At 38.6% G+C, this 23,005-nt stretch overlaps 1 protein-coding gene across 1 annotated transcript in view; it reads left to right on the top strand.

The window, feature by feature from the left end:
* The window catches only part of LOC106876317 (pre-mRNA-processing factor 6), a 29,669-nt gene extending 6,866 nt beyond the window's left edge, over nucleotides 1-22,803 (top strand). Inside the window, exons 9-25 of the mRNA XM_014924816.3 lie at nucleotides 958-1,022; nucleotides 2,454-2,581; nucleotides 3,271-3,397; nucleotides 4,502-4,620; nucleotides 5,644-5,806; nucleotides 7,215-7,323; nucleotides 7,467-7,536; nucleotides 8,191-8,312; nucleotides 8,693-8,786; nucleotides 10,262-10,426; nucleotides 11,976-12,077; nucleotides 13,646-13,720; nucleotides 14,470-14,603; nucleotides 15,742-15,809; nucleotides 18,934-19,072; nucleotides 20,219-20,345; nucleotides 22,334-22,803. Coding sequence (XP_014780302.1) covers nucleotides 958-1,022; nucleotides 2,454-2,581; nucleotides 3,271-3,397; nucleotides 4,502-4,620; nucleotides 5,644-5,806; nucleotides 7,215-7,323; nucleotides 7,467-7,536; nucleotides 8,191-8,312; nucleotides 8,693-8,786; nucleotides 10,262-10,426; nucleotides 11,976-12,077; nucleotides 13,646-13,720; nucleotides 14,470-14,603; nucleotides 15,742-15,809; nucleotides 18,934-19,072; nucleotides 20,219-20,345; nucleotides 22,334-22,486 — 1,960 coding nt within the window. The 3' untranslated portion in view covers nucleotides 22,487-22,803. The remainder of the gene's footprint in view (nucleotides 1-957; nucleotides 1,023-2,453; nucleotides 2,582-3,270; nucleotides 3,398-4,501; nucleotides 4,621-5,643; nucleotides 5,807-7,214; nucleotides 7,324-7,466; nucleotides 7,537-8,190; nucleotides 8,313-8,692; nucleotides 8,787-10,261; nucleotides 10,427-11,975; nucleotides 12,078-13,645; nucleotides 13,721-14,469; nucleotides 14,604-15,741; nucleotides 15,810-18,933; nucleotides 19,073-20,218; nucleotides 20,346-22,333) is intronic.
* Nucleotides 22,804-23,005: the final 202 nt, after the last annotated feature.

Genomic DNA, 23,005 nt, shown 5'->3' with positions numbered 1-23,005 from the left:
ATTTTTGAAATATACTTTTCTCTGCAACATTTCCAGTGGTACCCAGGTAATATAGAAAAGAAAATCTGTAAAAATTGTTCACACCAGGGCAGTTTATACACATCCTCCTCGACTTACGACTGAGTTCCGTTTTGATTGACAGCTCGTAAGTCAATCTGGTCATATGTCGGATTTATATTTTTCAACATTATTTTCATTCAAGCACGACTGATACTTGAAAGTGACTGAGTGAGAGATAGTGGCAGGCTGTGGATGCCTGGGTCTGCGTTGCCAGATGCTGCCATAGTTATCATACAGACAGCTACCCAGCATCTGAAAATCGATTTTTTAATTTATTTTTTATTTCCTTATTTTTTGTGGTTGTAAGCCGAGAAGGTGCATAAGCTACTTGCTGTAGCATTTGCCATGTAAACTTGTACAAATTGTTTTCAACCATACCATACTGCCAATTTTTAGCTGTTCATATTGTATTAAAAAGTTATGTATTATATTCTCAACTGAGTAAAATTATTTTTTACCTTATCTTAAACCATATTTATTATTCTGTATTTGTTTCAAGATGTTTTGATAAAATTGAAGCATTGAGAAATGTTTATTCACAAAGTACTTATTAGCTAAAGAGCTAGACAGTTCAGTCTCTCATTTTCAGACTGTAAGGAGAAATAAATCATTGAACTTAAAGAGGTAAGAGTTGTTTGAGCTTGCACAGAGATTTAAGAGAAAGGAAAATCTGATTTTCTCTGTCTACAAGAGTTGGATGTTGCTACAAGTACAGACTTAGCATAATGTGTTTTGGAAAGGATGGTAAATCTGTGTAGTTCCAATGCACAACCCAGTGCTTTACAAAGCTTTTCACCTCTTGACCTGCACTCTGAACAATAACAATTACTTATTTAGAATGCATCATGATATTGTGAAATTCTTCTGTTCTAATATTGAGATCATTATACTTTACAGTGATGTTAAGAAAGCTCGGTTGCTGCTAAAATCTGTCAGAGAGACAAACCCCAAGCATCCACCAGGTAAGAAACTAGTTAACTTCTTTTGAATATGATTTTATTATTTGTGAAAAGCACCTGTGCTGGCACCATGTGAAAAAGCACCCATGCTGGTGCCGCATAAAAAGCATCTGTGCTGGCACCATGTGAAAACCGCTCGTACTGGCGCCTCATAAGAAGCACCCAGTACACTTTGTAAAGTGGTTGGTGTTAGGAAGGGCAACTAGTCATAGAAATTATGCCAAAACATGACTGGAGCTTGGTGCCGGCCTCCAGCTTGCCAGCTCCTATCAAGCTATCCAACCCATGCCAGCATGGAAAACACATTAAATGATGATGAAATGCACATATCATTGCACTTGTGTTATGATTTTTGCTCATATTTATTCAGCCAAAAATATCATTATCAGTACTTTGGGTTCATGATGGTATAAATGTAGATTCCTCTAAGTTAAATGTAGTTCTACTCAAACTTGGATATATATGTATGGTCAGTCAAACAGACTCCAGAGAGACTGGTGTTGGTCTGCATAAGCAAGACTTGTTTTATTCAGTAAAATCAACAAAAACGTACAGTGTACTTGCCAGGGACAGTGTAAAAGGTTGACGAGAATGAAATTGATGAGAGACAACAGAATTGTACCTGTTGTCTCTCTTGAATTTCACTCCTGTTGAATTTTCCCTGAAAAAGAATGCCATCCAAAATGTTGGATTTTCCATTCTCCACATCAAGTTCACTGTACTCTTCTTGTCGATGTTTCTATGAATGTATGGTAAATTCAGTTATACAAACGACCTTGTGGATCAGCCCAATGGTCAGTAGAGAACAGGTACACCGGTTAAAATTGCTACATGACTAGCTTCGTATCATACTCTGTATTGTACTGTGTCATGAAGCCGCATAGCTCAGTGGTAAGAGCATCAGGTTCACAATCATAAGGTAATGAGTTCGATTCCCGGACTGGGCTGTGTTGTGTTCTTGAGCAAGACATTTTATTTCATGTTACCCCAGTTCACTCAACTGTAGAAATGTGTTGCGATGTCACTGGTGCCAAGCTTTTGCCTTTCCCTTGGACAACATTGGCAGCTTGGAGAGGAGAGTCTGGTATATATGGGCGACTTGTGCCTCAGAGGGAAACTTTCTAGATGCAATCCCATGTCCATTCATGACCAAAGGGAGTCTTTACCCTTTACTGCTGAACAAGGCATACAACCGTGTTCTGTTCTACCTCTAGTTTGCCTGATTGATCAGAAATCAGGTTTCACATTCTTATCTCACCTTGCAATGGCTAAAACCATCTCGTCCATGCAAATAGAAAAATTACATGTAAAGCAACGAGCCAAACTAATTCATTTGTATATTACACAAACAGATATATTAAGATCACTCTTTTAAGTCCCATATTTGTCAGATAGTGGAACTAACTCTAACACATGTTATTGATTCTCTTCTAGCTTGGATTGCCTCAGCACGTTTGGAAGAAGTCACTGGAAAAGTGCAGGCAGCCAGGAATCTTATCATGAAAGGATGTGAAGAATGTCCCAAGAGTGAAGATGTATGGCTAGAAGCTGCCAGACTAATGGTAATCTATTTGGGATTGATTGTTAATGTACCATAAAATCCCGTGTAATTTACGCACTTTTTTCGCAAAAATAAAAAATAAACTTTAGGAGATCTTTTACTTGTTTCAGTCATTTGACTGCAGCCATGCTGGAGCACCGCCTTTAGTCGAGCAAATCAAGCCTAGGACTTATTCTTTGTAAGCCTAGTACTTATTCTATCACTCTCTTTTGCCGAACCGCTAAGTTACAGGGACGTAAACACACCACCATCGGTTGTCAAGTGATGGTGGGGGGACAAACACAGACACACAAACATACATACATATATATAGGACAAGCTTCTTTCAGTTTTCGTCTACCAAATCCACTCACAAGGCTTTGTTCAGCCCGAGGTTATAGTAGAAGACACTTGCCGAAGTGCCGTGCAGTGGGACTGAACCAGGAACCATGTGGTTAGGAAGCAAGCTTCTTATCACACAGCCACACCTGTGCCTGTTCATCTCCTGCATTCAATGCCCATGTTTCACTCCTTCCATGCAGCTGTTGAAATCATGCCAAAACAGGCCTTGGACCTCACCACAGTCCTTTAGCCTGTCAGTTCCTATCAAACCATCTAACCCATGCCAGCATGGAATAGAAATGCTAAATGATGATGATGATATATCTTTAAACTTAAACTCTTCTTTGACCTTGTTTATTGTTTTTCTAGCCTGGTGACCAAGCCAAGGCCGTAGTGGCTCAAGCAGTTCGTCAGTTGCCCCTGTCTGTCAGACTTTTCATTAAAGCTTCAGATCTGGAAACTGAATTAAAAGCTAAGAAGAGAGTTTTTAGGAAAGGTACTTGTTTACATTTCTATTCTTCTATTTCATTTATGTCTATTGTTTTTATTATGTTTTTTTTACCTCCACCTTCATTATGGCAGAGGTATTGTTTTCAATTGTGTTTGTTTGTTTGTTTGTCCATGGGCAAGATATCTCAAGACCCACTGGATGAATTCAGATGAAACTTTCAGGGATGTTTGACCTCATGACTGGCACGAATTGATTAGATTTTGGGATCAATCTGTTACTGGACAAGGATTCTGGATTATTTTTCCTGTTTTTTTACTTAATTTTTGAGAGCGGTCAGGTTCATTTTCAGTATTCTCGTTTGTGAGAGCTGTCGAGTTTATTTCAGATATTCTCATTTAAAAAATCATCTCTGGCTAATCGTTGAGAGGATGTTGGTGTTGCCTTGGCGGAGGTTTGCGCTCTCTGAGTGCTTTTGTTGTGTATTTGTATCAACGTTTATGGCCATATCGCATTGAAAACATCGGTTCTCACTGGATCACCAGAGTTTAGTGACATTGAGCCTAGTTAGTACTGAGATGGGGAGTGCTTGGGAAACATTGGTACTGGAAACAAAAGGTGATGAGCTGGCAAAATCATTTGCACATTGATAGAAATGCTGAATAGCATTTCTTCCTCTCTTTATGTATTCAGTTCAAATTCTGCAGGGGATGGTGGCGAACCCTGCTGTACTCTTTCACCAAAACTCTCTCTCACTCTTCCTGTTTCTGTTGTGCCTGTAATTCAAAGGGTCAGCCTTGTCACACTCTGTGTCACGCTGAATATCCCCGAGAACTATGTTAAGGATACACGTGTCTGTGGAGTGCTCAGCCACTTACACGTTAATTTCACGAGCAGGCTGTTCCGTTGATCGGATCAACTGGAACCCTCGACATCGTAAGCGACGGAGTGCCAACATGTTAGCTAAACATTATTAGAGAATAGAAAGGCAAATTTGTGGCATTCATGCTTTGCCCAAAGTCATTAGAAATTACTGGATGGTTACCATAAAATGCAAATTAAACCAGTAACTTACCGATACGGCACTGTAAATATAAATCTGCAACCGAGCTTTGCTTTATCTAATGACTCTTTTATTCTTTTATATTTCAGCCTTGGAACAAATTCCAAATTCTGTCCGTCTTTGGAAGGCTGCAGTGGAGCTTGAAGATGTTGATGATGCACGTATCATGTTGAGTCGAGCTGTTGAATGTTGCCCCACCAGCGTTGAAGTAAGTTTTTGTAGTACATTTTATAGCTAGGAGACTGGACTAGTGTAAGAATAAGTGGGAATAAGCACAGGATCAGTGTATTCCATTTTATCAGAGGATATGTGGATGTAGAGTGTGTCGGTGAAATTCATCCCCAAGGTGCTGGTGGAGCAGCAGAAGCAACTCCACATGGAAATTGCTTGGGAGATGTTGGACTGTGCAAACAACACCCAGATTTCATGAAGACCATTATCATTGGTGATGAGACATGGGTTTATGATCTCTGCTCAAAGCATTCCGTCATCTTGAATGAAAGCGAAAATTAAATTAACATATGCTACACGTTTTTACTCCAGGCATAATACAAGTGCTTTTTACCTGGCACTAACACTTTACTCTTTATACCAGTCCACCTGAGACCAGTCCTGGTTCAGTGTTACAAAGTGCTTTACAAAGTGATCTATTTTAAAATTGTTCTTCAAAATACCATATTAATTAAGTGAAATCGTGATGGCACCTGTGCCCAGTGTCGCCTTCCTGGGACTTGTGCTGGTGGCAAGTGTAAAGACATTCAAGTGAGGTCGTTGTCAGTGCCACTGGACTGGCTCCTGTGCAGGTGGCACGTAAAATACACCATTTTGAGCATGGCCGTTGCCAGTACCGCCTGACTGGCCTTCGTGCCGGTGGCACGTAAAAGCACCCACTACACTCTTGGAGTGGTTGGCGTTAGGAAGGGCATCCAGCTGTAGAAACTCTGCCAAATCAGATTGGAGCCTGGTGTAGCCATCTGGTTTCACTAGTCCTCAGTCAAATCGTCCAACCCATGCTAGCATGGAAAGTGGACGTTAAACGATGATGATGATGTTTCAGACACCAGATTAATATTGACAAAGTTATTTTACCCAATTCATTTCTAATTTCAAAATTAATTGAAATAAAGTCAGTAATGGCAGAAAGATGGTAGCATGTTAGAGTACATATTAAACTGAAATTCACTCTCATCTAAATTCTTTGATGAAATCTGATTTATTTCGATTTTTCTAGTTGTGGTTGGCTCTCGCCCGGCTGGAAACTTATGAGAATGCCCGTAAAGTGTTGAATAAAGCACGTGAAAATATCCCAACGGACAGACAAATCTGGATTACTGCAGCAAAACTAGAAGAAGCCCAGGGGAATGAACACATGGTGGAGAAAATTGTTGACAGAGGTTTGTTAGAGTTTATCATTTGTATTATTCTTATTATTATTATTAAGATGGTGAGCTAGCAGAAATGCTTAGCAGTATTTTGTCTGCTGCTACGTTCCGAGTTCAAATTCTGCCAATGTCGGCTTTGCTTTTTATCCTTTCAGGGTCGATAAATTAAGTACCAGTTGAGTACTGGGGGATCAATGTAATCAACTATCTCCCTCCCACCAATATCAGGCCTTGTGCCTATAGTAAAAAGGATTATTATTGTTATTATTAAGGTGGTGAGCTGGCAGAATCGTTAGCATGCCAGGTGAAATGCTTTGCAGCATTTCGTCTGTCTTTATGTTCTGAGTTCAAATTCCACCAAGGTTGACTTTGCCTTTCATCCATTCGGGGTTGATAAAATAAGTACCAGTTGAACACTGGGGTCAATGTAATCAATTCATCCCCTCCTCCTTAAAATCACTGCCCTTGTGGCAAAATTTGAAACCATTATTATTAATAAGGTGATGAGCTGGCAGAATCGTTAGCATGCCAGGCGACATGCTTAGCAATATTTCGTCTGCCATTATGTTCTGAGTTCAAATTCTACTGAGATCGACTTTGCCTTTCATCCTTTTGGGGTTGATTAAATAAATACCAGTTATGCACTCAGGTCGATGTAATCGACTTAATCCCTTTGTCTATCCTTGTTTGGCCCCCATATGGGCAATAAAGAAATTATTATTATTATTATGATTATTAAGGTGGCAAGCTGGTAGAATTGTTAGTACACCAGGCTTAGTGGCTTTCCGTTTGTTTTATGTTCTGAGTTCAAATTCCACAAAGATGATAATGATGATGTGTGTGTGTTTTATATATATACATATATATATGGCCATTGCCAGTACCGTGTGACTGGCCCTCGTGCTGGTGGCGCGTAAAAGCACCCACTACACTCTCGGAGTGGTTGGCGTTAGGAAGGGCATCCAGCTGTAGAAACTCTGCCAGATCAGATTGGAGCCTGGTGCAGCCTTCTGGTTTGCCAGTCCTCAGTCAAATCGTCCAACCCATGCTAGCATGGAAAGCGGACGTTAAATGATGATGATGATATATATATATCAAAGAAAGATTCAATATTATAAGGCAGAAATATATGTATATATATAAATATAAGGATGCAGGTGTGTCTGTGTTTTGCCAACTGCATGGTCCTAGGTTCAGTTCCACTGCATGGTACCTTGAGCAAGTGTCTTCTACTATAGCCCCAGGCCAACCGAAGCATTGTGAGTGAATCTGTAGATAGAAACTTGTGTGTGTGTGTGTATTAGTTAAGCTAGCTGTCACGTGGACCATATCAACACTACTTTCACATGAAAGAGCACCTTTTACCCTCAGTTACCCTTTGTATTATATTGCACTTCAACTGAACATCTTCGTCTTTCAGCACTTCACTCCCTGAAAGCCAACATGGTGGAGATCAACAGAGAACAGTGGATCAAAGATGCTGAGGACTGTGAGAAGGCCAACAGCATCCACACATGTCAGGCAATTGTGTATGTATCATTTGAGGCACATTTCTTATTGATGTTATTAATGATTATTAGTTCTGGTCGTCTATGATCAAGCAGGCCCATAGCTACGACTTGGTGTCATGTTGTCAGTTGACAGCTTCAAAACAACCTATTTTATATTCCAGCCGTGCTGTGATTGGAGTCAATGTTGAAGAAGAGGACAGAAAACACACATGGATGGAAGATGCTGAGTCTGTGAGTAGTTTTCACTATAGGACAGTAATGATGATAATAATGGTGGTGCCGATGGTGGCAGAGCAGTATATGTTGTAAATACCATATTTGATGACATAAAAGACGCACTGGCATATTATGAGTACCCCAATTTCAGCAGAACACAATCAAGAAAAAAATGCTTTTTATGCATTAAAACTTATAGGAAGTTCAATTTCACATATAGAACCCAGCATGATTTTTGAGACTTTTTTTTTAAATAGTGTGTCTTTTATGCCATCCAATAAGGTACTGAGTTAAGGATGGTGAAGAAACATTACTGAAGGTATACTAAAGCAAACAGTTGATAATATTTAGTGTTTATATATTTGGTACATTAAGTATCTAAAACAGTTCTATATTTAAGAGATGAGGAATTATGTACATTATTTACATTATTTGCATTTGACGAATATTTGTCTTCATCTTGTTTGTTGTTAACACGTTTCGGCTGATATACCCTCCAGCCTTCATCAGGTGTCTTGGGGAAATGTCGATAAATTTTATTAAAAAACATAAATTAAATACTGCTGCATAATTGTTTTGGGTCAAGAAATTAAAAAGCTAATGACTTAGTTAAACACTGTTTTCCTTCTTTTTTGACCTTTCTCTCTCTCTTTCATTCTTTCCATCCAGTGTGCATTACATAACGCATATGAGTGTGCCAGAGCTATCTATTCCCATGCTTTGGCTGTTTTCCCCAGTAAGAAAAGTATCTGGCTAAGAGCAGCATATTTTGAGAAGAACCATGGATCAAGGTTAATATTTTTTCATAATTATTCAATTCTGTAATTTACTCTGTGCAGGCTGGAGAGCAGGAATGGCTATTCCTTCACTCGTAGCTTGGACAAATGTAGGCTTCCTTCAGTTTCCATCAAATTCACTCTCAGGGTATTAGGTGGCCCAGAGTTATGGAAGAAGACACTTGTCCAAACCCAAAACTATGTGGTTGCAAAGCAAATTTCTTAATCATTCAACCATGCTTATCTTCTGTGTGTGCGCGCATGCGCACACATGCACATGCGTGCATATGTATGTATCCCTATTTTCCTGGTGTGTATGTGTACTGTACTAATCCATATACATCCCTACTGCTACAGTATGACATCAGTTAATTGCCTACCATCATTCTTTACAGAGAGTCCTTAGAGGTCCTGTTGCAAAGGGCAGTTGCTCACTGTCCCAAAGCAGAAGTACTCTGGCTCATGGGAGCCAAATCAAAGTGGCTTGCAGTAAGTATATCATTTCATTGTAATATAATTGATATTTTATTATACTGGATTTGAATTGTTTTATGTGATGTTTGTATGGTATTATGTTGATTGCTATTGTGTAATATTACAGTGTTATGTAACATTATGTGATGTTACCCACCTCAAGTTAAACCTTTCGTGCTACAAGGAAAACTGCTTTGTTTGTATGTTCTATACATCTGTCTAAGTGTGTATTTTGTCTATCTGTTATTGTGTTGTTGTATTTAACAGAATGCGCAATAAGGAAAGCTTTCATCATTTTACTAACATTTTGCAATGAAAAATACATACAGCTCCTTAAACTTGTAGGGGTTTTAAGAATTGTTACTTAGCTCCAAGTTACTGTTGTTAAGTGAATTAGAGGTAAATTTTGCTCTGGATAAATCACCAATCTACCTCAGGTAACATCCTCAGATAATCTGAGACCTGTTCCTGATAGATAAGGGAACTGAAGTAGATGTTTTTCTTAATAAAAATAAACAACATAACATCTAAGAAAAATCATAAGGATTTATTCCAAAAACATGTAATGGAAGATTATGAAAATATCACGTTAATATAAAAGTGTTTCTATTTTCAATAATTGCTATGTCCAGTTGCAGAAACCAATTGTCTGATTTTCATAATATCATCACTATCATAATTTAATGTCCATTTTTCCATGTTTACTTGGGTCGGACAGAATTTTTTGAGGCAGATTTACTATGGCCTGATGCCAGAGCTGGTTTCATGTGGGTTGGTATCATCAACGTCATCATCATCGTTTAATGTCCGCTTTCCATGCTAGCATGGGTTGGACGATTTGATTGAGGACTGGCGAACCAGATGGCTGCACCAGGCTCCAATCTGATCTGGCAGAGTTTCTACAGCTGGATGCCCTTCCTAACGCCGACCACTCCGAGAGTGTAGTGGTTGCTTTTAGGTGCCACCGGCACGAGGGCCGGTCAGGCGCTACTGGCAATGACCTCACCCGAGTGTTTTTTTCACGTGCCACCGGCACAAATGCCAGTAAGGCGACGCTGGTAACAAACACACTCAAATGGTGCTATTTACATGCCACTGGCACAGAAGCCAGACAGCTGCTCTGGCAATGATCATGCTCAGACGGTGCTGTTATATCCTTTTCAGCTAGCCAGATATCTCTACACCACGTTATATATATATATATATATATCATCATCATCATCATTTGACATCCACTTTCCATGCTGGCATGGGTTGGACGGTTTGACTGAGGACTGGCGAGCCAGATGGCTGCACCAGGCTCCAATCTGATTTGGCAGAGTTTCTACAGCTGGATGCCATATATCCATTGTGTGCTATAACTTACTACTCTATGCTTATGCTGTATACTGTATTTCATCTGTTGTGGATCCTTCCTACATATTCATGTATGTGCTGTGCATTTTGCTCCTCTTAGTCACTCCCAATATCTTTCTCCTTCTGTATTACAGGGTGATGTGCCAGCTGCACGAAGTATCTTGGCTCTGGCATTTCAGGCCAACCCAAACAGTGAAGAAATCTGGTTGGCTGCCGTCAAACTGGAGAGTGAAAACAATGAATATGAACGTGCTCGACGTTTGCTACAGAAGGCTCGTGCCAGTGCACCAACACCTCGGGTAAGTGATCTACACCAGGGGTTTTCAAACTTTTTGACTTGCGGACCCCTTTATATTTCAGGCTTTACCTTAGGGACCCCCTTATAAACGCTTATGAAATTTATACATAAATATTTGCTTAAAATAACATATATTTTTACATTTATTTATTTAACAGTATTTAACAAAATAGGTTTATTGTCAATTAAAAGATTTCGATTAAAAAACATATATAAAATCAAATTGCCCATAAAAAGTATTTGCTGTCCACAGACCCCCTGTCTTGTCCTTGCGGACCCCCTGTGGTCCGCGGACCACAGTTTGAAAACCCCTGATCTACACTGTTTCTTTTTCACTGTCCTTTGTTTTTTGCTCCACGCATTACCCTAGCAGTTAAGGTATTGGGGTCATGACCCTAAGGTTGTGACTTCAGTTTGTTGTGTCCTTCCACAAGGTGCCTCATTTCATGTTGTTACAATCTTCTCAGCACAAATTAGTACCTGCCAAGTGCTGGTGCAGCTCTCTCTCCCTCTTCCTCCCATTGTTACATCCTGGATATTCCTCTGCTCAAGAGAGTGTCTATGTCTGTTTGTGACTACGTAGACACATAAAGCAATTAATAAAAATATGGTACATGCTATTAAGTCATACTCATTTGCTAGTAATGGCTCCAGCAGTTTATACACTGTCTTCTCCCTGCTTTTTCTGCCTTTATTTTAATCTTACTCTTACCTATTCTGAGTCTCATTGTACATGTCTCCCTTTCTTCTTCATTTTTTTTTCTGTTTGATGTTCTTTCTCTCTTTCTCCATCCCTCTCTTCTGTTTCTCTCTTCTTGCTTTCCTTCTCTCATATAGTCTTTCTCCTTCATCTTCTTTCCTTCTTTCTCCTTCATCTTATGCCTCCCCTTCTTTCTCTCCCTCTTTCTCCTCCTCTGCTCCTTCTTTATCTCTGTTTTTACCTCCTCAATCAAAGAGAGTGGTACCTAGATATGTTGGGTGACTTCTATTTCTCTGGCGAAGAAATTATTTACTTAAGCCCTTCACTCCCTATGGAGCATAGGCCATTGACAACTTTTCTTTACTGTTCTCAACTCTGGGCTGTCAGCACAGTTTCTGTAACCTTGCTTTTTCTTCTAGACACATAAAGACGTTGGCCCTATGCAAACCCATTTTTATCTCTAGAAAGAGGTGCTCTATATTGGTCTGGCCTCTAGCCTTTCATCTATCTTGCATCTAAAGCTACCAGAGACATTGAGGCCCAAAAGCCACCACATTGCTACAAAGATAGCCCTTATGATAGAAATAACAGCACTTTTTAAATGTTGGGAGTCCACTTTTAGTAGTTATACAAGGCCAGTTTGGATTATCCCTGTTTTGGGTGGGAATGGGGTGGTATGTTAATTTGTTGTCTCAGTCTAAATAATAGTACATAATTTTCTTATTGGGATCATAAAGGTAGATTATCTTGTGTCTGTCTAAATGCCAAGTAATCTGTTTGGGGTTAGGGTTGGTAGTAGTTAGGCTGTATTGGATCAATCTAAGTGACAACTGTTCTTTCTCTGTTGTAGGTGATGATGAAGTCAGTGAAGTTGGAATGGTGTCTTGGAGAGATTGACAATGCCAAGCTATTGCTGGAAGAAGCTGTCAAACACTACCCTGACTTTGCTAAGGTTTGTCAGTCCATCTGTATATGTGTGTGTCTCATTCTCTTCCCCGCTTTCTCTTTATATATATATATATATATATATATATATATACAGGTGTTGGACAAAATAATGGAAACACCTAGCATCATAGCATCATAATTTTGAAATATCTATAAAACCATCAAAAGCTTGTTTATTTTTATACTTTTTAATTTATTATTAGTGTTGCTTAATATGTTTTGCTAAAATTGCTGATTCTTTTCAGATATCATCAGAAAAAGATAATTAAAATTCATTAAAATGACAGATCTATCAGACTTTCAAAGAGGTCAGACAGCCAATATACACACTTCTCATATATACACACAAATATATCCACACATGCATACACACACACACACACACATAAATATATATATATATGCTGGAAGCACATTAATATGCATCGATTTCTGATAAAGGCATAAAACCTCAAATTTTAGAAAAGATATAGTTGATTAAATTGACCCTTGCATTTGGCATGTTCTTTAATTTATCTCTAAGATGAACGGCCAAGTCAATGGTGGGATTTGAACTCTCAATGCAAAGGAAAGCAATTATTTGCAACATGATATTTTGACCATCTTGCTACCAATTATGTGAGTTCCATGCTTTTAACATTCACCAACTGCACCACACATACAGTAAAAACAAAATTAAAAACAGAATCTGAGTAGTTAGATGCAAATACACACTTCTTTAGCAATGGCGGCGAGCTGGCAGAACCGTTAGCACACCGGGCGAAATGCTTAGCGGTATTTCGTCTGCCCGCTACGTTCTGAGTTCAAATTCCGCCGAGGTCGACTTTGCCTTTTATCCTTTCGGGGTCGATTAAATAAGTACCAATTACGCACTGGGGTCGATATAATCGATTTAATCCGTTTGTCTGTCCTTGTTTGTCCCCTCTGTGTGTAGCCCCTTGTGGGTAGTAAAGAAATAACACACTTCTTTAGCAATATACATTACACACATACACACAGTGATGTAAATATACTGACACTCTGTCAGTTACAATGACGAGGGTTCCAGTTGATCTGATCAATGAAACAGCCTGCTTATGAAATTAACATGCATGTGGCTGAACACTCCACAGATTCATGTACCCTTAACATAGTTCTCATGGAAATTCAGCATGACACAGAATATTGCAAGGCTGGCTCTTTGAACTACAAGTACAGCTCATCTTTTGCCAGCTCAGTGGAATGGAGCAACATAAAATAAAGTGTCTTGCTCAAGAACATAATGCGCTCCTGGGATTTGAACTCATGACCTTACAGTTGTGAGCCAGATACCCTGACCACTAAGCCACGCACCTTCACACTTATAAACATGTACACACGCACACATAGATTCACTCATACAAATGTGACGATCACATACATTACACCCTGCCAATGCAGATTCACATCAGTATAAAAGTAATCCTTATTTTCTATTTTGTTACCAGTCTCTGGTTACCAAATGAGAAACCAAAAAAATTTAATTCCCTAGAAATTAGTTGGTCAATGTGAATCCTAATTAACCCTCATAATTATTCTTTTTGTCTTTTTTAGTTGTGGATGATGAAAGGTCAAATTGAGGAACAGCGGAGTAACATAAGTATAGCCAGAGAGGCTTACAACCAAGGGGTAACTATACCTTAATGCTTCTTTGATGTGTAATTTCTCACTGAGACCTCAGCTTTACTGTCTGTTCCATTTTTCTGTAATACGTCTGCATAGTCAAAGAGTAAATTCCAATTGTATAAACAAACTGTTGTTATCAGTTGTCTTAAAATATATAATCTGAAACTTGTTGTCACTCATTGCTCTGAACACATGTTACTAGCAAGACCCTCATCACTTTGTGTCCTAAACAAATGTTACTATCACATACACACAACTATATCGAAACATACATGCTGGAACTACTCTGTGTTCTTAACATTTTGTTGCTATCACAACCAAAGTCCTAAACACACACAAACGCACACACACACTATTCCATGTCATAACCCTATTGATGATATCTCACACACTATTAAATGTCCAAAATATTGTTGCTATCACACATATACTATTCCATGTCCTAAATTTCATTGCTATCATTGGCATACACTGTTCCATGTCCTAATCCTGTTTTTGTTGTCACACACACTGTTCCATATCCTAAAAATATTGTTACCATCACATACACTGTGCCATGACTTAATCCCGTTGTTGCTGTCACACTTAGTTTTCCTTGTCCTAAGCATATTGTTGCTATCACACACACACATGACACCATTTTCCAGATGTGTTGTTACTACACACCCACACACATACACATAATCTTTGTCCACTTCTTTACCTCCTACTCAATCGTGTTCACTCATGTTATTCTGTACTGGTCACTTCAGTTAAAGAAATGCCCAAATGCCATACCACTTTGGTTGTTACTGTCTCGACTGGAGGAAAAAGCCGGTCAGCTGATTAAAGCCCGTTCCATCCTGGAGAAGGCCAGATTAAAGAATTCTCATTCACCAGATTTATGGTAAGTTCATTAATCTATACACTTTGAGAATCTGTTTATTGCAGAAGTAGAATAATGAACAAAAAACAAAAGAAGAACTTCTTACAATTCTAAGAGGAAAGTTGAAAAACCTGATGATGAGCTTTTGTGCTTGAAATATATAAAATATAAAGGTTTTTCAACTTTTCTCTTTGCATTGTAAGAACATCCCCTTATTTTTTTTTTTTTTTGTATATTATTCTACTTCTGTATCACAATGCTTCAAGCAAACTACAACACTCTTGTTTATTGCAGAGTTGCTGTTGTTTTCATTGTTTAGGTCTGCCCTGAACTTGGATCAAATGCTTTCCAGACGTGACTAACTCCTCCTTTTTACAGACAGAAAATATAAAGACTATAGTATCCATTATGCCTTTCCATTGACCCAGTAGGTTGTCATTTGGGGAAGATTTAGCTGTTATTTCTAGCAGCTTGAGTGACTATGTAAAGCAGTCATGTTCAGCCTTTTGTAGTTCCATACTCCTTTCCATGGAGTTAAAGAACAACAGCTTTTTCTGTAGTTTTTATTCATTACCATCACACATCTATTCCACCATGACCTACCACCACTGCTTTAACTACCCACCTACCACCTTCACATGTACTGTCTTGAGTCCTAAGACTGATAGGGCCAGTTACTTGGTTTTCATGGTGTATAAGTGACCCAGATCACAACATTCCCATTGATTGGGATGCCAGTCTATCATAAAGTTACTCATTTACACCTGACTGGACTGGGGCAATGGAAAATAAAGCGTTTTGCTCAAGAACACAATGCACCATCTGGTTCAGGACTTGAAACCATGATCTTGTGATCATGAGTGCAATGCTTTAACCACTAGGTCATGTGCCTTCACCACTGTCACATGACCTACCCTGTAATCTACTTAATACTTACCAATATAACATTACCATCCTACCATAGCCTACCTGTATTCTTGCTACCATCTTGGATCATCAGATCCATGTCTTTATGATTTTCCTCTACTCTAGCTGCCATCCACTACTATTGTAAATCCTCACCACTCTGCTCTGCCAACTTCTACCATTACATCTCTTATAGACATTCTTGTCTCATCTCACATATTGAATGTTGTATTCCTTAAATGTCTATTTCCAGGTTGGAAGCAATCCGTGTTGAGAATCGTGCTTCCCTAAAGAACATTGCGCAGACTCTTATGGCTAAAGGTATTTCTTTCTATTTTTTCTGTCTCCCTTTGTTTTCCTTGGCTTTTTCTTGCATGTGTGTTTGTGTACCTGTATTTGTTCATTTATTTTACATCTATTTTCCCTTCTGGCACATGAATTAGCTGAATATATTATTGATGCACTGTCTTACAGTTGGACGCTCTTCCTGTCATTAAACAGGTGCCACGCAGTAGTACAGAACCTAAAGCCATATGACTGGGAAGCAAACTTCTTAACTTCACACCCACTCTTGCACCTAAATAAATAAATAAACACGCACGCACGCATGCACATACACACACACACACACACACACACACACACGAGCACACACATTGTATGTATGTGTGTGTGTATGTATGTATGGACAAATATAAAAACAGGAAAAATATTTCCTGAAATTATCTCCCCTTCTAATTCAGAGTTGCTAACAATTGCCACTAGGGTTTTGTTTTCCTTCTCTGTCCATTAGGAAAATCTTAATGAATTAGAATTTCAGTGGCCTCACCACCCCAGCTTCAACTCCCCCCACAAACACACACACAGACACACATCATCATCATCTTCATCGTTTTTATGTTTGGTTTTCCCATGCTAGCATAAGGTTGTGTGAGATATTTCTTGAGGCAATATTCAGTGGCTGAATAGAGTACTTTATTCCACATCTTTGCACATCAAACCACATAACTGTTGGACTGTTTGCTTATGCAGGACATAAACATATCACTAATACTCAAGTAGAGTCAATGTAAAGCAACATCGAGACAAACATACGTTCATACACACTCACAAGCACCAACAGTTACATGTGTTAGTTACATTTCATGTCATGGGAAGAAGGACTTTGCTTTCCATCCTTCTGTGGCCAACAAAATAATATGATATTGTTGTTTAGTTCCAGGTCAGCCCTGGTCAAACAGGTATTTTGTGGTAAGACACCCAAGCTCTTTTCTCTTTATGACTGTGGTGAGCTACATGACTGTGGTGAGCTACATGACTGTGGTGAGCAATCTTTACACTACCTCCCCATCCAAGGCAAATGCCTCACCACGATCTGAAGCGTTTGGTTTTTGAAAATTCTATCTTAATGAAGTTTTCATCTGACCCATGCAAGAATGGATAAGTAGATGTTAAAACTATGAAAATGACATTCATTAATCATCTTCTTAAAATAAGTGGCAACTAAGATGCATTTCACCATGCTGTACCAAGAATCTCTATTTTCTATCAGCTTTAGTAAGTCTTCAATTTCACGTTGTGTGTCTCTGTCACATCAAAGAAACTGAATTGTGCTTGTCTAACTCAGGTCAAACTTGACTGAGCAGATATATGAACAAAAGCGTTCTAGCTATGATCTTCTCATTGTCTTGAAAATTTGTTTTTTCTTTTGGTATAGGCACAAGATTGTCTATGCCATTAAGAAGCTTGATTCCCAACAACATGGTCCTAGATTTAATTCCACTGTGCAGCATCTTGGGCAAGTGGCTTCTACTATAACCCTGGGTCAATCAAAGCCATGTGAGTGGATTTGTGGACAAATAGTAAAAGAAGCCCATCATGTGTGTGTGTGTGTTTGACATCATTTAACGTCTGTTGTCCATGCTGGCATGGGTTGGGATTGCAAATGAGAATCACCATCATACAAGTAATGATGTTCAGTCTTCCTTGGAGACTGGTGAGAGCTAGCAACAGGAAAGACATAAGGTTATCAAACATCTACTTTAACATATTCTATCTGACCTTTGCAAGCATGGAAACATGGAAATCAATTGAGGCTGCTGATGATGATGTATAATTAGGACTACATTAACTCATGTATCTTTACTTCTTTAACATGGTTGAGGCATTTAAAAATTTTTTTTTTATATAACTTAAACAAAAACAAAGGCAGAAAATTTGAGATTAACAAATTAAATAATGTCTTTTTCTGTCAGTAATGATAACTTATCTCAGAAATGAAAGAATGAAATTCCATATTTTCTTAGCAACAGTCTTGTTATCATTATTAACCTGTATTATATTTTGGTGATAAAGATCCTACTGGAAAAAGTTCAACTGTTGTTGTTCAGTTTAGTTCTGCCCTGATCTAGCAGACCGGTGGTCAGAAATTTCTCACCTTTTATTTGATAGAAGTGACAACAGTGTTTCAACTTGTAACTCACAATACTCAAAAGAAAATATAATGTGAAGTAGCCATGTATCTCTTCTATAGCAAGACACCTATGCCTATCCCTCGTGGTGTTTTCTTCTTTCTCTTTTTCTTTCTTTTGTAAGTTACTTTGCTACTTCAGTAGTGTCCGTGTCATGAAAAGGCACCCAGTGCACTCTGTAAAGTGGTTAGCATTAGGAAAGAGCAGCCAACTGTAGAAACCATTCCATAGGAAACTTTGGAACATGGTGCAGTCTGGATTTGCAGGATCCTGTCAAACCATCAAACCCCTGCCAGCACAGAAGACAAACATTCAGTTGTGTTGATGATGTATTTATGATTACATTATTCATTCACAAAGCCAACTAATTCCTTATGAAGGAAATGGCATGATGCTCATCATGTGTGTGTGTGTGTATATATATATATATATATATATATATATATGTGTGTGTGTGTGTGTGTGTGTGTGAGTAGTATGACTTTGGAGCTTGCCACAGCCCTGCAGTTTGTCAGTTCCTTGTCAAACTGCCCTATACAGGCCACCATGAAATGCAGACATTAAATTATGATTATATATATATATATATATATATATATATATATATATATATGTGTGTGAAGGTGCATGGCTCAGTGGTTAGAGCGTCGAGCTTATGATCATGAGGTTGTGGGTTCTGGCCTCTTACACCTACCTTGCATGTCATTCTAAAAATAAACAATCACATCATTGAAATCTCAAAGCCATCCATGAGTAATTCAAAATAATGTAAATATGTAAGTATTATATAGTAATCTGAATGCTAAAGGGTTAAAGATGGTAAATTGTGATTTGAGGGACATTTCCCTGTTATTTCTAGCAGGTTAAGCCCTCAGAGTCAATATGGAGGAGGTTTGTCAATGGAAAGTTCCTACCCTTGACATTTGCTGTAAAACTTAACTCTATTTTGTTTTTTTGTCTTCCCTAAATCACAGCCAAACAAGACTGTACAAGTGCAGGAATCTTGTGGGCAGAGTCCATCTTCATGGAACCTCGTCCCCAGCGGAAAACTAATTCTGTCGACGCCCTCAAGAGATGCGAACATGACCCCCATGTCTTGCTTGCTGTCTCCAAGTAAGTGAACTGGCTTTTGTTGTCATATTCAGGGTAATTTTTATTTGATTGGATGAGAGTGGGGTTTTCTTATTTTTTTCCTTTATCTTTATGGTGTCTTCAGATCCAGAAATCCCTTCCCACACTTCCAGTTTTCTCTAAGTCTATTTTCTACTGTTTGACCTTCTTTCATCATCATTATTGTTGTTGTTGCTCTTTCTGTAAATGAGATCACCGTGATTACTTTATATACACTACCGTCATCAAATCCACCACTACTCTTACTTCATATATACTGTCACCATCATTTCTATTATTACTATGTTGTTGGCACTCCATTGCTTACGACGTCGAGGGTTCCAGTTGATCTGATCAACGGAACAGCCTGCTCGTGAAATTAACGTGCAAGTGGCTGAGCACTCCACAGACATGTGTACCCTTAACGTAGTTCTCGGGGATATTCAGCGTGACACAGTGTGACAAGGCTGACCCTTTGAATTACAGGTACAACAGAAACAGGAAGTAAGAGTGAGAGAAAGTTGTGGGGAAAGAGTACAGCAGGGTTCGCCACCATCCCCTGTCGGAGCCTCGTGGAGCTTTAGGTGTTTTCGCTCAATAAACACTCACAACGCCCGGTCTGGGAATCGAAACCGCAATCCTATGACCGTGGGTCCGCTGCCCTAACCACTGGGCCATTGCGCCTCCACTATATATATATATATATATATATATATATATATATATATATATATCAATAAGAAAATGGACGGGAATATGTGGTATTCATCAACTTGCAGACATTGTATTATGCCAATTTGCCTGTTTATTTTTCAACTAAGAGGACAGGGCAATAAAAGCAATATACAAACACATGTGACATATTATGTCATATCAGTAATAAAAATTAAAAAGGCCATCTAATGACCGAAGAAAGGACAATGTCTTACAGCTGTTTCAGCCTAGAGGTGACATTCTATCTATGTAATATAGATAGAATGAGGCATGTCATACACCACAACTTTTTATCATCATTATTACTCTGTATACAATACCGCTTCCTCCACTATCACCATTATTGATGTTCTATATACCCTTCCACCACCACCACTACCACCTCTACAGCTATTCCTGCCCTACAAATTCTGTGTTTTCATGTATTTCCTGCAGGTTGTTTTGGACAGAACGAAGAATCACAAAAGCCAGAGAATGGTTCAACAGAACAGTAAAGATTGACCCTGATCTAGGCGATGCCTGGGCTTATTTCTATAAATTTGAATCCATCCATGGCACTGAGGTAAGAAGGTTTCATTAGAGAATGTTGTCTGAGCTGGCCAACTCTGGTGATAATCACACTGTGAGAATAGAGCTATATACTGTAAACAATGGTTATAACCTGTTAATTAGTGTTTGATTTAATTGTAAGGAAAATATTAGTATAAATGTAGGTATGGTTGTGTGGTTAAGAAATTTGCTTCCCAACCGCATGGTCCTGGGTTCAGTCCCATTGTATGGCACTTTGTGCCAGTTTCTTCTACGATAGCTCTGGGTCAACCAAAGCCTCATGAGTGGATTTGATGGACGGAAACTGAAAGAAACCTATGGTGTATATGTGTGTGTGTCTGTGCATGTTTATATATCCTTGTCATGACATCGTGTGGTAGTTGTAAATGAGTGTTACTGTCATACAGGCGGTGTTGTTCATTTCCAATATTCTATGAAAACTCATTTGGCCATGAGGGAATATTACCTTGCTTGGAAACAGGTGAGGGTTAGCAACAGGAAAGGCATCCAACCATAGAAAACCTCCGCTTTGAACAAATTCTGTTCAACCTGTGCAAGCAGGGAAAGGTGGACGTTAAATGAGGGCAATGATGAATCCACATAACAGTGAAACATGAACATTAAATATGGATAATCTCTGGAGGCTGGAGAGGAAATAAGATGAGAATGACACAGAAGATATGTAATGTTTTTGTTATCTTCCACCACTACTTGCCAACTGGTGCTGGTTCATTTACGTCCTCCACCCCTGCCTTGACAACTGGTGTTGGTTTGTTTACGTCACCATAACTTAGCTGTTCAGCAGAAGATGGAACAATACTAGGCTTAAAAACAAACAAAAAGGAAGTACTGGAGTTGATTTGCTCAACTAAAACACTTCAAGGCAGTGCCCCAGCATGGCTGCAGTCCAGTGATAGAATCAAATAAATGATAAAGGATGCACAATACATGAAATGCACTTTATGAGAGAGAGGTGGCAGCTGGGTACTAGAGGTATCAGTTTATATATGCACGAGGGGAGAAAAAAATCCAATGCACTGGTAGAGATATGCAACATGAATGGATGATAAAATACTATGTGAAAAACTAAAACTAACCAGACACTTATACTTTCAAATCTTACTATTGCAATTTTTTTTGTGTCTGGGGGAAAACAATGTATAATTCTGACAACAGATATTACAGTGACTCCACAGTCGATTGGTTTGCACTCAGAAAACTGTCCAGTTGTAAAAGCATTTGGTTTTTTTATACCCAACTCCTATTTGTTAGCATGGAAAATTGTGGTTGTAAAACTACTGGAAAAAACCCCAATAGTTGGGCAGCAGTGTTAAGGGTTTGATTTCTGGGTAATGTCTGAGAAAAAGATGCTTTATCTTTTTACTTTTTATGTGTTTCAATCATTGGATTGTGGTCATTTGGTCAGCTAAAATCTTCCAGTATTTAATTTTGTTTTAAAGTCTGATACTTATTCTATCAGTTTCTAAGTTATGGCGATGTAAACAAGCCACACCAGTTGTTAAGCAGTGTGGAGAGGACAACCATAGATGCATTTAACATTTAACATCCATTTTTTTCCATGCTGGCATGGATTGGACAGTTTGACAAGAACAAACGAGCCAGAGGGCTCCACCAGGTTCTATGTCTCATTTGGCATAGTTTCTACTGCTGGATGCCCTTCCTGGTGCTTTCTCCAAAGAAACAACACACACACACACACATACGCATATATATGACTAGCTTCCACACAAATTCCATTTACCAAATTCATTCACAAGAACAGGTCAGACATTTGCTCAAATTGCTATGCAGTGGGGCTGAACCCAAAACCACATGGCTGCAAAGCAAGCTTCTTAACCACAGACACACACACGCACACAGAGCCATGTCTTTTATTTACAATAAATATCTGTTGTTTAGCCAATATGTTGATACAAGAGTATATAAGCTCTACTTTTTTTTTACATTATTATTATTATTATCATTATTATTATTATTTAGGATCAGAAAGAAGATGTCAAGAAACGGTGTATCAATGCTGAACCTCGTCATGGTGAACAATGGTGTAAAGTATCGAAAGACATTGCTAATTGGCGTCTGAAAACCTCAGAGGTGTTATTGTTGACCAGTGCTGCAATTCCTATCCCCAACTGATACTTACCGACATCATACAATCAGATTTTTATTTTCTTTGTTAAATGGATAGACTCTATCAATACATTCACTTTCTCTCAACAACTAGAAATATTAAATTCATTATTCCAACATATTGATATGTTACTTCATCTGCCCCCCCTGGTCCTTTTCACCCGGCCACTAATCTCTCGTAGAGATCACATGGATAAGAGTTAGCTGTGGCCTTCATGTATACTTCTGGTGTTCCAGAAATTCCATTCAATGGTTGAATGTTCATTCTGTAAATATTATCATCATACTTCAGGAAAGATTAAAGTCAATGTATTTAAGATGGATTTAAATTGTTATGTCTTCTTTCTTTTGCTTATATTTGTGTTAAATTTTGAGTTTGTACTGTGGTGATGTATATATTGATTCTGTTGTGTTGTTATGTTAAATTTAGAGTTTGTTTTATAGCTTATACCTGTGTTATGTCGTACTGTAGTTATACCTGTTATGTAAGAGTTTTTACTGTAGTTAGCATGTTATACTTCTGTC

This window comes from Octopus bimaculoides, chromosome 4 (genome assembly GCF_046866305.1).
Source record: "Octopus bimaculoides isolate indiv1 chromosome 4, ASM4686630v1, whole genome shotgun sequence".
Classification (NCBI taxonomy): domain Eukaryota; kingdom Metazoa; phylum Mollusca; class Cephalopoda; order Octopoda; family Octopodidae; genus Octopus; species Octopus bimaculoides.
Note: the sequence above shows the minus strand (reverse complement) of the source record. Positions and strands in the feature narration are given on the sequence as shown.